At 49.6% G+C, this 15,656-nt stretch overlaps 5 protein-coding genes and 1 non-coding gene across 7 annotated transcripts; 2 read left to right on the plus strand and 4 right to left on the minus strand.

Annotated features, from left to right (window-relative positions):
- Positions 1–122: 122 nt before the first annotated feature.
- PV09_05854 (uncharacterized protein) lies at positions 123–1,424 on the minus strand. The gene has a single exon (XM_016359413.1). The coding sequence runs from the start codon at positions 1,222–1,224 to the stop codon at positions 367–369; it is 858 nt and encodes a 285-aa protein (XP_016212662.1). The 5' UTR covers positions 1,225–1,424; the 3' UTR covers positions 123–366.
- A 135-nt stretch (positions 1,425–1,559) lies between these two features.
- On the plus strand, positions 1,560–1,659 carry PV09_05855. Its single transcript has one exon. It is a non-coding gene; the product is annotated as a tRNA-Ser (tRNA).
- Positions 1,660–1,677: 18 nt separating this feature from the next.
- PV09_05856 lies at positions 1,678–6,072 on the minus strand. Of its 2 annotated transcripts, XM_016359414.1 has the most exons (3): positions 4,388–6,072; positions 3,344–4,340; positions 1,678–3,287 (listed from the first exon to the last, which is right to left on the minus strand). In XM_016359414.1, the coding sequence occupies exons 1-3, from the start codon at positions 5,882–5,884 to the stop codon at positions 2,473–2,475; spliced, it is 3,309 nt and encodes a 1,102-aa protein (XP_016212663.1). In that variant the 5' UTR covers positions 5,885–6,072; the 3' UTR covers positions 1,678–2,472. The 2 variants fall into 2 exon arrangements, with proteins under 2 accessions (XP_016212663.1, XP_016212664.1); XM_016359415.1 differs by having other exon boundaries at positions 1,678–4,340.
- A 138-nt stretch (positions 6,073–6,210) lies between these two features.
- On the minus strand, positions 6,211–7,397 carry PV09_05857 (uncharacterized protein). Its single transcript, XM_016359416.1, has 2 exons — positions 6,977–7,397; positions 6,211–6,912 (listed from the first exon to the last, which is right to left on the minus strand). Exons 1-2 carry the CDS (start codon positions 7,222–7,224, stop codon positions 6,531–6,533), a joined length of 630 nt encoding a protein of 209 aa, XP_016212665.1. The 5' UTR covers positions 7,225–7,397; the 3' UTR covers positions 6,211–6,530.
- Positions 7,398–10,159: 2,762 nt separating this feature from the next.
- On the minus strand, positions 10,160–11,495 carry PV09_05858 (uncharacterized protein). Its single transcript, XM_016359417.1, has 2 exons — positions 10,785–11,495; positions 10,160–10,736 (listed from the first exon to the last, which is right to left on the minus strand). The coding sequence occupies exons 1-2, from the start codon at positions 11,209–11,211 to the stop codon at positions 10,282–10,284; spliced, it is 882 nt and encodes a 293-aa protein (XP_016212666.1). The 5' UTR covers positions 11,212–11,495; the 3' UTR covers positions 10,160–10,281.
- Positions 11,496–12,754: 1,259 nt separating this feature from the next.
- PV09_05859 (asparagine-tRNA ligase) lies at positions 12,755–15,495 on the plus strand. The gene is made up of 2 exons (XM_016359418.1): positions 12,755–13,311; positions 13,364–15,495. Exons 1-2 carry the CDS (start codon positions 12,904–12,906, stop codon positions 14,531–14,533), a joined length of 1,578 nt encoding a protein of 525 aa, XP_016212667.1. The 5' UTR covers positions 12,755–12,903; the 3' UTR covers positions 14,534–15,495.
- Positions 15,496–15,656: the final 161 nt, after the last annotated feature.

Consider the following 15,656-nt stretch of genomic DNA (forward strand, 5'->3'; position numbering starts at 1 on the left):
AGACGTAATCATTTTAAAAGTCGGGTTCAGGGTTTGACGTTAAGGTAACGTTTGTCAAAGTTCAATGTGCTAATTGGTGAGCATGCAGAGAAGGTGATGATTGGCAAGTTGAGGATCAAAGGCAAGATGAACAAGAGAGAGCTCTGGAAGTATGGTGTGCTCAATCAGGGCTACATTAATTTTCTCATCGTACTTGTCCTACTAGGCACTTCGGCAATACCACTGCAGATTTCTCTTCGCTTGATGATCGCCAATCGTTCATCGGCCTTTCTCCTCACGGAACTTTTTATAAATAGTGACGGTATTGAGTTACATCAGGAGCATCTGCAGCTTATTTCCCAGCTCTACAACTTGCAAGATACTCGGCTAGATGCCAGTGGTGTTCCGATGTGGCGTAGTAGCCACCTTGAAGCAAGCGAAGATTGCAACTGCCAAGCACAGAACGCTTAAACAAATGTCGCTAGTAGTCCCGACGCGGTTGGATGCCAAACCATTAGTCTTGCTATCGCGGGGGATAAGGTCGAAAGTGGTCGCAATAGCAGACCATCCAGCGGTTGTGGGTACAACCAACGTGTCGGCCATTCCAAAGCAATATTCAAATGGAAGTCCTGAACCGAACGACAGGGCATACGTCAGACCTAGAGAGTAAAGCTCTAGAAGACGATGCCTTCGTCCGGACCCAAAGCACGGCAAGGTCAGAAGAACGAATCTATAGACTGCGTGGGCAAAAATCCAAGATTTGCTGACCGCGGTGAAAACAAACAATCTGTCATGAACCATGATAGTCTTCCACCCCTTGCGGTGGCCTTGTTGAACAATCCAAACAAATAGCGAGAGACAAGCAACTTTGCAGCACATTCCTCGAAGAGTACCATCTGCGGGGGTACCGACCATCATACCAATGTTGCCATAAACTGCGAAATTGACATATGTGGTGAAAGTCGCGAGGTGTTTGGTCTGGAATTCACGATCCGCAATAAGGAATGCTAACACTGAGCCGAGACCGAGGGGCAGCTCACAAATGATCTTGGTCATTTCGCCGATGGTAGACGTTTTGTCGAACATGAGGATGAGGGCGCTGGTGGCAAGGACTACGAGCAAAAGCAGTCCATGGTTTCGAAGAGCGCATACATAGACGAGGGAGAGAATGAGGCAGAGCCATCTGTTGAATGATATATCGAGGTATGCGTCCAATGCTGTGAGTGATAAAGTTGAGAGAGCCATGAGAAGTATGGCGAACACCTTTCGCTTCCGCCTAGTCCCTTACGATAAATGCGGCCAACGGCTGGCAAAACTTTTCTCAGAAGCGATCATTGTCCGCTTGAGGGGATAATTAGCGATGAAAAACCTAATCAGGAGCTAGTGGATCGCTGAACGTGCAGGTAGAGACCGACTTCCAGCTGTTAAGCGAAAAAGAAAAAAAAAAAAAAAGGTTAGAAGTCTGAAATGCAAGAGTACAACCAAAAATTACTGCAAGTTCAGAGAGTGTAGAGTATTATAATAGCAAAAAGCTCAATTTTCCGAGAAATTCCGCCGATTTGGTGAATCGTTTTACGATGGGCGTGGTGCCAGAGTGGTTAATGGGTGAGACTTGAACTCCAATAAGATTTCAGGCATCTCATGGCTTCGGCCGCGCAAGTTCGAACCTTGTCCACGTCGTTTCTTTTTGTCTTTTTGCCCAGGATGTGTGTTTTTGGACTTCTTACTTTTTCGTTGTTCTAAACATTGAGGCTTCCTCTTTTTTGATACTGGATTTTCCGATAGATGTCGAGCTAGATGCTCATTTTTGTCATCTACATCCGCACGATGACTCAAAATCCCCCGTTTCAATGAAAGCTTTCTCTTATCCATTCCCACATGCAACCCTATACCCGATTATTTGGTCCAGAGGTAGCAATATCTGAGAACGCTTTGCGTTGAAGCCTTCCATCTCCAATCTATGAGGGTCTTCGGCTCGAGGGTGCCTCATGCACCACCCTCTTCTCAATCTTGCCCTTCTTCTCACAACGGAGTGGCCGTATTTTTTGACTATATGCAGAGGTACTCATGAAATTGAGCCCCCGACGTTGGTAGTGCTCCTTAACCATATTCGTGTGGCTCCAACTTCCACAGACAGCGACTAGCAAGGACGCGTTATAACATCTTGTTCAATTCGATAAAGCTGAGGAAAAATTTTTTGTCTTTAATGAGTCTCTCAACCAACGCCCATCTCCGCCTAGAGGGGAACGCAGGAAGCCAGCTCCCTTTCGCTCTTCTGCTTACGAGCAAACGTCTAGTCATACAGCGCTTTGAAGAGGGAATATCATTGGTCATAACTACAGCCGCAGGCCGCGCCCAAAGTTCTTATCGGTCGCTGCGCCGTATTTTCATGGCAAAGCAACACAAGGTCACAGATTTGAGGCCCACCAACCAAGACGGGATCCATCTGAAGCAATCACTTCCACCGCTAATCAGCGTGTGATTTCAAGCCTATCAAAGCACAAGGTACTCTTCTGTGATACGTCGAGCACCTCCGAAATCACCTCCCATGGCGAGAATGCACTGAATTGCGAATGCTGCTTCTGCAGCAAGGTCCTCCACGAAGACACCTTTATCACTGGCGTGGGCACTAAACTTTTCTTGCTGAACCTTTTCGCTGAGCGCGATACAGCGTTCGTACGCAGGCAAAGCCAGGTGCTGCAAGCCTAGGGTGTGATACGCAAGTGCCACGTTAAACTCTGCTTCCTGCATCTTAATAGCAACTCCGTCCTTCGTACGCAGATGGTAATAACGATAAAGGAAGCTGAAGCCCTGCTGAATCTGGTATTGGCGATTCTCAGCTTGCCGCTTGTAGCCCATCTGGATGTAGGCGACTGCAATACACAAGTTTAACACGGGGTCGTCTGGGCGCAGCACGTACGCACGGAAGTAGTAGGTGAGTGCGGACGAATAAGTTGCTGCCACAAACATCATGTGACCGTAAAGGGTAAGCAGAGTGGGGTCATGTTCCGTGAGGTTATGTGGATTCCCTGTTTCAGGCGCCGGCTCAGTCCATTTGGAGCGGTCGCCATCAGTGAAGCCAAACCTTTCCCGGTGCTCCGGGGGCAGCAGCGAAAAATCCATGGCCTTGACTGCACGGAGCACAAACTTTTGCTCGGGCCCCGAGTTGTAATATGTGATAGGTCCTCTGCAGAAGCGGTTCAGAGCGCTGAACAGCCTATACGAGTCCGCCGTATATGGATACTGCTTGATGAACCATCTTGCCTCCTCGATCAGCTGCTTTTCGTCTCCGAGGATCAGAGCGCAGGCTGAATGTGAATCAGCTGCATTCGCCTTCGAACTACCATACCGGCGAACAACTTACCAAGTGATACATTCCGTTTCTTCTGCATGCGCTCTGGCTCATGCAAGAAGATATTGGCCGACTGAACCGTCTTCATGACATCCCAGCAGAGATCTTTCTGACCATTGCGAGCATGCTGCAATGCAAGCTGCAAAAGCACATCAAGCCATTCGTCAAAGTGAATGTTGCAATAAAACTGTGGTACCTCCTTCTCGCTGTCTGGAGATTCTCTGAAGACAGCGTCACCTTCTGGTACGGTGACGGTCCTTTGCCATCTTTCAAATCCCGTAAACTTTGTGGCACGTTCTCTTGGGAAAAAAAGTTTCTCAGTTTTGAACTCGTCCATGAGCTGATCGGCAAGATTGGTCCAATCTGTGACCGCGTCTGGATCCTGGTCTGCCAAACCTTTACTCAGCTCAAGTAATTGGTCGTAGAGATTTCTCACTACACCTTCTCGAAACTTTTGTCGCTCCAGACGTTTATCTTTACGTACTCGTCCTGATCTAGCCCGTAATGGACGAAAGTCACTTCCTTCGTGACTGATGTCATCGCCAGACTCACTTTGATCGTCGTCGGCGACTGTCTGTCCACGTTCAGCTCGAGTCGTTCCTCGAGGCAAAGGCAAACCTGCCGCTAGGACTAGGTCAGATTTCCCCATGCGTCTGAGTTGCCGTACTAGATACTGCATATCTTTCTCCCTTCCTTGCGATTGGTACAGCTTGGCCAAGCCAACATAAAAATTGGCGTCTCGAGCTCCGCGCTTGAACAGACGAAGAGCCTCCATGGTTCTTTTGACTTCTTCTTCTCGTCCAAGTGCCTGGTAGCAGATGGCAATGTCGAAGTAGAAACGAGAATCAATGCTCTGTGTCTGACGCTGAATTGGTTCATAAAAGCGCAATGCATCCTGGTGCAGCTCTTCCTCACGCAGCGCATCCCCGATTTCGCGAAACAGGTCTGGATACTCGTATACGTAGGCATCGGGTGAGTCGTCCTCTGGCTCAAAATACTCAAAATGGTCCTGATATCTTGGTAAGCGACGGCATTCGGGAAAGGCAAAGCACTTACCAGTGCCTCAGCATGGTACTTACTGCCCATGCCTAGGCGAAGCAGTCCCATCTTTGCTCGAAGTTCGATTGGTAGCCCTTCTCCATAAGTCTCGAGAGGATATCGGCCGGGTGTAAACTTTTCAACCTCAACTCTACGAGGCTCATCATCCAGATCCCACTCTCTATCATCGTCACATGCGTCCCAGAACTCCTCATCGGCTCGATTTAATATCCACCGAGCGAGGGTTCGAAGCTTGTGGAGTCCGGTTTCCCATTCTGAGCAATGCACAAGTATATCCATGTAGATATCCAATAGCTTCCAAGCTAATTCAACATCATCTGAACCACCTTGAGCTACTGAAAGCTCAAAGAAAGTCCCAAACGATGGAGCGGCTATAGCTGGCTCCTCGATAGAGAAGCAAATTTCTGCTAGAACTTGTAATGTATCGACATCGAGTGGATTGCGATGAAGAAGGTTGAGGCATTCATTTCTTGCACGCGTCTTTTGACCGCTTGCCATATAATTTTTCATCCGACCGTAACGAGCCTTGTAGTTATCCGGATCCATATCGAGGAGCGAGCTATAACAATCTTGCAATCGTTGCCTTGTCTCTTTGCTATTACCACCGAGTTCAATCAGCTTTTCAATCACATACCACCACGAGCCTTCGTCTCGCGTGGCGTGAACTCCAACGTAGAGGGCTCCTAGCGCATCATCCTTGCGACCTTTCCGCAAGAGTATTTCAGCAATAGTGGCGTGAACGTGAAACATTTCAGGATTGACCTTGACAGCTTCGAGGCCCTGCCTGAGAGCTTCATCATAGTCTTCAGCTATGTAAGCTTTGTTCATGAGTGCGTTGTAATTCTTGAACTCCGCCGTAGGTTCAGCCATAGCTCTAGGCCCGTACTTCCTTCCTTGTGAACCTCCGCGTCTCCCATCTTCGGCAACACGGCCACGACCAAGACCTCTAGCATTGCCACGGTTTCGTGCGGGGGAAGCACGCGAAATAAAGGATGAACCACGTCCGCGCCCTCGAGGTCTCCCCCTACTCCCTCTACCTCTACCACCTCTACCGCGACGTCTTGTTCGAGACTCTGTATCAATGAAGTCAATATTTTCATCTGACTGACTGTCTTGCTCATTCAGATCGACTGGGCTTTCATAGTCCGGATCATTCTCGGCATTGGTAAGATCGGCAGCGACTTGAGCTATGGCTAAATCCCTCTGGATTGATTCGTCTTCATTAAAGACATCTTCTGCTGATTCCTCACTTCCTTCCTCTACAACTTCGCGATTCCCAAGAGGTGAGGATGGAGCTAGGCTGACTCCGTACAGCGCTGTCGGGTCTGGGTACTGATATCCGCCACTCGGATCTCCATACGCGTAAGCCGCACGTAGTGCAGGATCTGATGTTTGGAAATACGGATATGAAGAGCTGGGAGCAGGGTACGGTGATGGGTTTTCATCATCAGATCCTACATCATCGTTGGCAAAGCGTCCGTATTCGGCTGCCATCACTTTGCTTAAAGCCTTATGGCGTGATCTGATGAAGGTCAGAACACAGCCGCTTCTAGTTGGCACTCCACCTCAAGCTTGAGATTAGTATCATTCCTAAGTAAGTCTCTTATCTTCGGCGCGGTGTCAGTCTTTTCATTTCTCTGAGTGTTTCAAGTAATGTTTTTTCTGAGATGCTGGAGTGACTGTATCAAACCAATCAGCGAAGGATTTTCAGGCTCTGCTTATATAAAGCGAAGTCGATTCACGTGATCATTATCCTCTGTAACCTTCAATAGGATTGATAGGATGAAACCAATGCAATTACTTGAAAGAAGAATTTCTCGAAGGCATTATAACTACCAGTCTCTTCTTCTGGACCCTCAGCAGGCTTGGTTATTCCCGTTATCAACATAATTTTCCCTTTATATGTCCTCTTCTCCAGTTTGTATCGATCCCATTCTGCCGCCGTCACTTCAGGCTGTGGTCTATTCCTCATGGTTTACGAATTTAGCAATTCATAATTCTATGACGTAACTAACGTCTAACATTGTCTCTACCACTCTGTGGTCTTCGCTAAATACCCTTAGAGATCATACAAATGCCCGCAAAACGCCTTGCTATGCAAAGATTCTTTTCTCCAGTAGTTATACATTATCTCCCATTTCTAAACAGTGCTTTCGCTTTGTTCAGATATGCTCACCATCTCGTAAACGCCAGAGCCGTCTCTGCCTCTTCCTCGGCCACGACCTCGAACGAAACCTTCACCGTTATCGGCAGCCTCTGGGTCAGTCTGTTCACTGTTATCTACCGCTGGCAGAATCGGTCGTCCGCCAAAGCTGATCGGGCGAAGCTCTCTCCATTGACATGCCCAGATCCCGAGACTTGCCATCAAGCCCGCGCTAGCTGCTTGAAGCGCCCACCAGAACCAGTAGGACGGTATGGCATGTGTATATAAAGATGTGACAATGAGATGCAAGAAGTGGATGGTTAATGCAAAGTCAAGAACGAGCTTCGAGCGTGCAACGAGAAGGAGTATGGGCACCACGCTAGACCTTTGTTCAGCCAATATTCAACAAGACTTAACCGTGATATAATAGGGGCAGGCCTTACGTGAAAAGGCTGTTAAGCATCCACACCAAGCCAAGCGTCCATCCAACGGTTGTGTCGCCTCTGAGACTGTGCCAGCTGAGGAGAAGATCGAGTCGGACTGGTCTTCCGGCCACAAGTGCGGTAAAAAGGATCAATATTGCTGCAGACGCATAATATGCTACCTGCAAAAGTACGATCTGTGTGAGTATGCGTAGCGGTTGTAGGTCTGTGAGAGAGCCCGGTCTTCTAACTCTCTGCTTTCGTGGCATAACCCTTTAGGGTGCGTTGCGCGCAAAGGGACCGTGCTCATCAGCAGCTCACGATAGGGACAAAGATCCGCAGATGGAAGATGCGCCTGTGAATATGCGCCAGCAATGTTCGACGAGGTCTTCTAAATGGATTGTGTGTTACGCGCTGTGCGTCAAGGGAAGGTGTTCCGATCGACGGACGCTGGATGGTCACGATCAGGCACGTACAGATTGGTCACTTCGGAAACCACTCGTCCAGAAGAAGCTAGTGTACTTCCCATTCTGGGTGGCCGCTTTAGAGGGACATTCCTTTCTATATCAGCATAAGACACCAACACCACCACCCATCATCTGATTCTTGCATCCATCCGACCCTGGAAACCGCTCCGCTCCCTTCGTGGTATGCATGTAGCGGGGCGATTGACTGTGAAATGCTGTGGACTGATTGGAAGTACAGATAGATCTTGGCACTTAGGAGAGCTCCATCGCAGCTGAAATGGGCTGGCTTTGGGGATCAGGCGATACGTCATCCGCAAAATCATCGAAGGATGGTGCATACGAAGCTCCGGATCGTTCGAAACGCGTTAGGTGCTGGGATTCACGAGATGTGTTCTTTCAGTGTCTAGACCGCAACAACATCCTAGACGCCTTGAAGGAAAAGGATGCCGCAATCAAGGCTTGTGGGAAAGAAAATCAGTTGTTCGAAGCAAACTGCGCTACAAGCTGGGTAAGTGTCATGTTTCAGAGCTACCATCCATCCGTTTCTTGTCACATATTTGCCGCTGTCAGCAGCTCTTTGAAGATTTTTTTCCCGAAATTTCTATTCGAATTTCAGCCGTAAAGGGCTAGCCATAAGCCTACACCGTCAAAGACTCCAGGCTGGCCTTTTCCTGCCGTGCAAGTCGGCAGACGGTGGGCTGTAAGCACTTGTACGAATCATATGTATGGGAATATCGGACGTTCTGCAAAAACGCACACATTCTTTAGCTTCGCACGAACTGCCAATGCAAATGGTGCTTACTGATAGCTATGAACAGGTGAAGTACTTCAAGCAAAGACGAGTGGCTGAGTACGAGAAGGAGCAGATCCTTAAGAGACAGGCAGAACAGTTGCCCGTTAGAAGATGACAAGTCGAACTATGAGGATGCTTTAGGAAAGCGCGTGCCCTGCTATGGTTACGCAACAGCGGGCTCAAAAGCTAACTTTAGACCACCAAATAGAGATGCTCGTGGTGCTGGCGTGGTTCACGTTTCATCAGAGGCTTGCTTTTTCGGATTCAGGGTTGCAAGACTGCATCGGTAGTTTCCTGTGCATGGTGAATCAAAAGAGGAAAATTGATTGTGGTTTCCACGAGGAGAACCAATTGCGCGACAGAGGCGCCTTCGAGATCTCGATCATGACCAATGATTGACTGTATTGTAAATGTAAAGATATGCTCTCTCCTTTCATCTGGCAAATCCTGATAGGGCGATTTCAGCTTTGCGTCAATTGATCCTCAAATTTGATTTCTTCCGCAAAAACATTCCTTGTGCATGTTATGCGCCTGCGGCAAGCAACCTCGATCTTGACAAGTGAGCCAAGCCCTTGTGGGATTTGTGCGCTGCATTTCGGCACCAGCCGATCTTTTATCTGGCCATTCGTGGGCGGAATTGCCCTATCCTAATCCAAAATGATACACGCAAGCAGACACAAAGTGACATTCTACAGAGCGTAGAGAAGGTGTACGTAGTCAAAAGGAAGGAATACTTTCATCCCATGTCGTCGGAACTCGCTTATCGGAAGCCAAATCTATCCTTGTTCATGGTACCCATCGACCACGATGGCTGTGGGAACGCACAGCGTCGCAAGTGACGGATTTTACGAACACTCAGCTTTCTTCTGCGCAGACGGTCGAGCGAAAGGAAGATAAGTTTTGTCTCAAGAGGAAACCTCAAACTTGTAGTGCATCATTGCATATCGACGCAAAAAGAACCACCAAAAGCTGCGACCTGAAACTCTTAGTACACCTGCTGAATGTTCACAACAGTACAACCCTGAAGCACTCAACCTGCCTCCGAGGAGGACTCCGAGGAGAAGATGCAGATCACTATCTGCAGGGTGCCACGAGAGAGAGAGAGAGAGAGAGAGAGAGAGAGAGCTGGAGCCCATTCGAGGCGTTGATCTTCAGCGTTGTGAGAAAAAACCGGGACGCCGTAGAACTAGCCCCCATGGGCCAGATTGTTTTCAACGCAAATCTCAGCCACCAGATCCTGCAAGTCGCAGATCCTCTCCGAAGGGCGAGCTTCAGAGGGACGGAGTGGGCGATTTCTCTTTTATAAGGGTTCTCAAAAATGGAGCCCCAATAGAAGCCAGAGGGACATGACAGCGGTACTTTGGCAATCTCTTGATGAACCAAAGTGGATGTGTGGGCAGCCTACTCCATCCACACATGCAGACGTAACATGCTAGAAAGCGAGGTCTACCCTTTTCTTTTCTCTCCCTCACCGGTCGTCGACCAAAATGCATAGTCCTGCTAGAGGTAATGATGAGAGACTTGACGGGATTGCCGCCTTCCGGGCGTGGGAAAGACGCCGAAAACAGCCTGAATGCTGCATGCTGCATGCTGCATGCTGCATGATGCTTCGAGCAACCAGAAGTCGTACACCCACCCATCGCCGACCACTTGTTGCACGACCCTCGTGTGCGAGATCTGGTGATCGAATCATGCAAGTCGTCAATGATAATTTCACACCGCGTACCATCTTCTGTCACTCTCAGACGTTACACTTCACACTTTCGATGATTGCTAATGGGGAATAAATATTGTGACAAATATTTCATCATTACCAGCTCTGCGGAGCCTAAAAGCAATCCAGCAGCCGAGATGTGTTGTACTGCAAAGACTATGCTAAAAAGGTATAAAGCTAGCGATAATTCCGCGTAACGCCTGATCTTTGTCCCCCAATGAACCCCTGTTGTTAAATCTTCGTGCCTGGCTCACTGCGCAGCTTTGAAAGAAACAATGATAATTTTGCGTCCTAGAACTATTCCGACCCACACTCTAAAACCCCGCCACGCATGGTGTTGCAGCTTGTTCATTCATTCGTAGTTAAAATGACTAGTGCGATACTGGCTTGGCACTACATTGCTAGGGTGGAAAACCTCTCTGTAGGCGTCCAGATCTGCTTGTGTGGTCTTCGAGGCGCTCGATGAGGACGTATCTATGGCAAAAACAATATCTTCAAAGGCGCCGTAGAATTCCTGGTCGTGAAAGAGGAGCTGCATCCACATAAGTGCCGTTATGCGAGCTGGATTTTTGAACACGGGACCAATTCCGAAAGCCGCGATACAGAGTCGAGGAATTTGCGCCCAGGCTGCCGTACGTAAAATGGCCTTCATCTTGCTTTCCATGAGTTCTCGTTCTTCGGGGAAAGAATAATCGGTTCCCGTCACATCTAGCCGCGGCCCTCGTATAGGAGCGACCGAGATTACTGCAATGTCTTGATACTGATCGTACGGCCGATACATCCCACGTTCTCCGTCTCTGAATACAACTGAAACAGCGATTAGTAGTTACCGAGCTTTGTTGTGTAAGCACGTACCGACATGTGGCGAGTATATTGCTCCCCGTTGAGGGATTGGATAAAAGCTTTTTGCTTTGCCACCTTCGTGATAATTGTGCATAAGAGCGTGAACAAGAGTGCTTCTCCGAGCCAAGCATTCTTCAGTGGCAGTGAAGCCTGATTCCCAATCACCGCCCGCTTTCTTTTCGTTGGCCGTGTTAACAAGAGCTATGGATCCATAGGCCTTTGCGCCGATGACAACGCTAACAGGATCACTGTCTTCAACTGTAACGCGAGGCCGCCCATACCGTCTCTTGTCTGGCGTGACGGGCACTTCGGCGGTGTCTTTGATCAGACACGAACCACACATATAACTTCGCCATTGGGGAGAATTCTCTAGAGCGGGAAGATACCTTCGCTTTGCTTCCAGAGCAATTTCGGAAGGCTTTGGCTTGCTCTGCGGCATCTTGATTCAAGATCAACTAATGCTAGCTGTGGAAGAGTGAGGATGAGGGAGGTCTTCAAGGTGGATGCGACTTGTGACAATGGGAATATATAAGTCCGGGAGGACGAGTTACAATGAAAAGATCCGCGTGGGATGGGATATCCTTGAGGCTATGAATACCTTTGGGAAGGCCGACGGCTCCAAATGTGGGTGCCCGTGCAAGCTGAACGAGGCAAGGCGCAAGCTGGAGAGCTGCTGACGCAGGATTGGGATTGCTCAAGGAGAGAACAGTTAAAAAAGTGTCGGTCCAAACCGACGATCTCCACAACAAGTGGCGCTGGCGATAATGCAGCTAAAAATTGTCTCTCGATGGCTGCGAGATCTGTGTTCCGCCCTTGGTGCTCACGATCGAGAAGTGAGACAAGGACTTGAAGCGAGCCCTGACCCCAGATTTCCGGGTCAAACGACTCATGAACAGGAAAAAGCAACGTATTTTTGTCTCGAACCAGGATCATCATGCTTCGTAGAGCTGGAACAAGCGAGACAGCGTAGAGGGCAGCTACGAATGGAAAGCTGCACGATTCTCTGGCCTGGCTGTGATGGTTTAAGTTGCAGATTCATGCATTAGCGCGAGATGCTCAAGATCTCTGGGATATCATCGCCGCATCTTGCAGACAGCCCCAAGGCTTGCGGAGTCAAGCCTTCGACTTTTGATTTGTCGCAGCTCAGCGCATCCCTGCTGACGATCCCGCTTCTCTACAATCGAAGGACTCTAAGTGGTGAGCGGTCTACACTGGGGCGATATTCCGGAGCTCAGCAGTGTCAATGACATGTATCATAGATCTGGATAGGGTCGATTGGCCTAAAATTTGCATTGGTCTAATTCATCTGCGTACGTGGTTAGCGCAGGATGGCACATCTCGGCGTCGAAGCCGGGAGCAAGCTGGTCGTCTACGTTGAGGTCACACAGCGGCACCTTGACCAGATACCGGGTCATCGGGAGAGAATGATCTAAATCCGCACGTCTTACAAAGATGCGAATTGTAAAACGCTTGGCTGCCCGCGGTGCTTTCAGGGAGTCCAGGGTAGGACTCGTTTCCGACTGGCATTTGCGCCGTCAGCCCTGCGAGGTCGCCGCTTCAGTGGCATCGGAGACGATTTCTGCGAACGAGACGTCGCACGTCAGGCACTTGGTGTCTTCGAGGAGCCTGCTCCTTCGAAGATCGACACCGCACCCGGTGGGAGCTTGCTTTAGCCTCGATAGTCCATTCTTTTTGTCACTAGTGAGCTGCAGCATCGCGAGGACCAGCTCTCTGGAACTGGCGCGTGAACACGCACTGAACCCAACGTAGGGCGGTCGAATGGCAGCCGTGTCGGTGACCGCAAGTCCGAAAACTGAAGCGCTAGACTCGTTCAGTGCATGGCCCCTTCAATGCATGGCCCCAGAGGATGCGTTAGCACGGCTGCCGCCCAGGATTGTGCTGAGAGCAAAGCGCTCCGAAGGTTGGACGGGAAGGGGAAAACTTGAGGGTCGATCTGATGTCAAAATCAGGCTCCCGCCGTCGCCGACCAGGATCAGGGTTTGGCGTTGGGCGTGTGCGACCTTGCGTGTTGGCCCTGAGGTCCATGCTTGCCCAACTTTCCGTGGCGCTTCGGATCGACTCTGTCCTCTTCGAGGATGCCTCACGCGTAGAGAATCACACTCAGTGCTAAATGCTGCGGCCACTGCAACATGTCGGGTGCCGCGGTGTTGCTCAGCACCAAGGGGCTTATTTGCTCACGCGGAGGCATATAAGCACCACAACGCCCGCCACCACCGTCGCACAGCTCTTGAGGTCAACCGCCGAAGCATCCTCTTCTCTTTCGACCCAAGGTCCGGTGACCTTGAACGGCTTTGTTCGGACCGTCAGGAAGCAGAAGCGTGTGGCCTTTGCCGCCATTGGCGATGGCACTTCATTGGACGCTGTTCAGGCTGTCTTGACCCCGGACCAAGGCAAGGATTTGTCCACAGGTGCTGCAGTTCAGATAAGCGGGCAGTGGCAGAAGAGTCCCTCAGGAAAAGAGCAAAGCCATGAGCTGGTTGCTAGTGAAGTGACGCTTCTTGGTGACAACGATGCTGAAGTACGGCACCGCTCCTTGTGTCAATACGTACACAACTGACGCATAGACGCAGAGCTATCCCATTCAGAAGAAGTACCATTCCGCCGACTTCCTGCGAACACTGCCCCATCTACGCACCCGCATTCCTTTCAACGCCCTGCTGCTTCGCTTGCGATCTGAATCCATACGACATGCAACGGAATACTTCACCAAGCTGGACTATGTCCAAACACACCCGCCCATCATCACTTCGTCTGATTGTGAAGGTGCTGGAGAGGTCTTCCATGTTCGCGATAATGCAGTGTCCACGACGAGGGAAGAAAAGGAGGGAAAAGAATTCTTTAGGTCCCAGAAATACCTTACCGTGTCTTCCCAATTGCATCTCGAAGCTTTGGCTCAATCTGTTGGCAGGGTGTGGACGCTATCCCCAACTTTTCGCGCGGAGCATAGCGACACTCCGCGCCATCTGAGCGAGTTCTACATGCTTGAGGCCGAAGCATGTTTCGTTGATGACGTGAATGCAATCATGGACGTAGTGGAGGGCCTGATTCGCGCCATCGTGAACGGGTTGCAGAGCTCAACGACGGGTGAGCAGCTTCTCTCGGCATCGGCCAAGAAACACCTCGATGATCATCAAGAAACAAAGGCAGCAGACATAGAAGCGAGATGGAACGGTATTATAGGTAAGCCCTGGCCGCGAATCACCTACTTTGACGCCATTGAACGTCTTCAGGCTGCTATGGCAGACGAGGGAGTTAGCTTTGAGCACTCGCCTTGTCTCGGAGCCGGCCTTCAAGCGGAGCACGAGAAGTTCATAGCAGAGACAGTGGGTCAAGGAAGCCCTGTCTTCATCACGGATTATCCAGGCGACATCAAGGCCTTCTACATGGCTCCCTCAATCACTCAGCAAAATCCGGACATATCCACAGTTGCCTGCTTCGACTTGTTGGTTCCCGAACTGTGCGAGATCGTCGGAGGATCAATGCGTGAGCATCGCTTGGAACATTTACTGCGATCAATGGAAGCTCATAGACTCCTTGATCCAAACAGTGCTTTTTCGACGGATCTACAGTCTTCGATCCCTACAGCCCTGCAGTGGTACGTAGATCTGAGACGCTATGGCAGTGTACCGCATGGCGGTTTCGGCTTGGGGTTTGATCGGCTATTGTGCTATCTATCAGGGGTTTCCAGCATTCGCGATGTAGTGAGCTTCCCGCGGTGGTATGGAAGGTGTGATTGTTGAAGTTACGAGTGCTCAACGTCGACTGGTACGTGCGCAGCGAGAAGTTAATCGGCTACTATTTCATGGCGAAATTCGACTCCAGGTTGACGTGTTGACCGACCTTCCGCACCTAAAACCGTGACCCCTAGGCTGCCCATTCTAAATCTCATCGCACTGTTCAGTGTGGCGGTGAATAGCATGAGGCAAGATCTCATGCCCAAGGAAAAAGCCGCCTGTTTTTAAAAGGAAGGGCTGTGGTTCGTGCTTGGATTGATGAGGTCATGCGATAGTCTAACCTTCGCTCGAGGCGGTATGCAAGGGGACGGAAGAGAATGTAACACGATTGTGCTAACACTGTATACCCTAGTCATGGACAATAACTATGCATACTCCTCTCAAGCATTATCGGCCCCTCTCAATTTCTATTCCTCTATTTTTTTTGCTCATTTTTATTCCGTTCGCAAGTTCGCATGCACACCCTAGGCCATCAACTCAGAGTGGGAGATCTTTGAAGATTTTACCTTGTTAAGCAAGCGAATCACCTTGTTCCCCTCGGATCTCGCCGAAGTAGAGCAGACCTTATCTACTATGCAATCCTTGGTCCATCGAAAGATCTGTACGGAGTATCACATCTCAATTATTCTGTGTGGCCCGTGGTTTTCTATGGGTGAACGAGGATCATCTCAGCGCGATCTGTCCCGTCGATTCCGATTGGGACGAATAGGAAAATTTCGAATAACCATATGTACCTCATGTGGACAATTCATCAAGAAGAAAGACGAAGAGCTGAAAGCAGAACACTTCATGGAAATAATGGCTGGAGATAGAGCGCGACTTATGCCCTTCATCTGCTACAATAATGAATCCGAATGCAGACACTCAATACAGCATCGCACCCCTCTCGCAAAGGGTGAAAAATATTGACGTGGTAGATTCTCAATCTTTCTTTATGTCTGATTACAGCGAAGATTGTTCAAGTTGGCCGCATTTGCTGCTGCCGCCGTTGTAGCAGCTGCGATAGCGTCATCTTTAGCCGTTTCCGGTCTTCATGTCAAAGATACTCGAAAAGATTCATCACGATCTTATCCGCCTAATTAGATGAACGAGACACGAACTCGAACAATGCATCAGGCAATTTTAGGTC

This window comes from Verruconis gallopava (assembly GCF_000836295.1).
Source record: "Verruconis gallopava strain CBS 43764 unplaced genomic scaffold supercont1.19, whole genome shotgun sequence".
NCBI lineage: Eukaryota > Fungi > Ascomycota > Dothideomycetes > Venturiales > Sympoventuriaceae > Verruconis > Verruconis gallopava.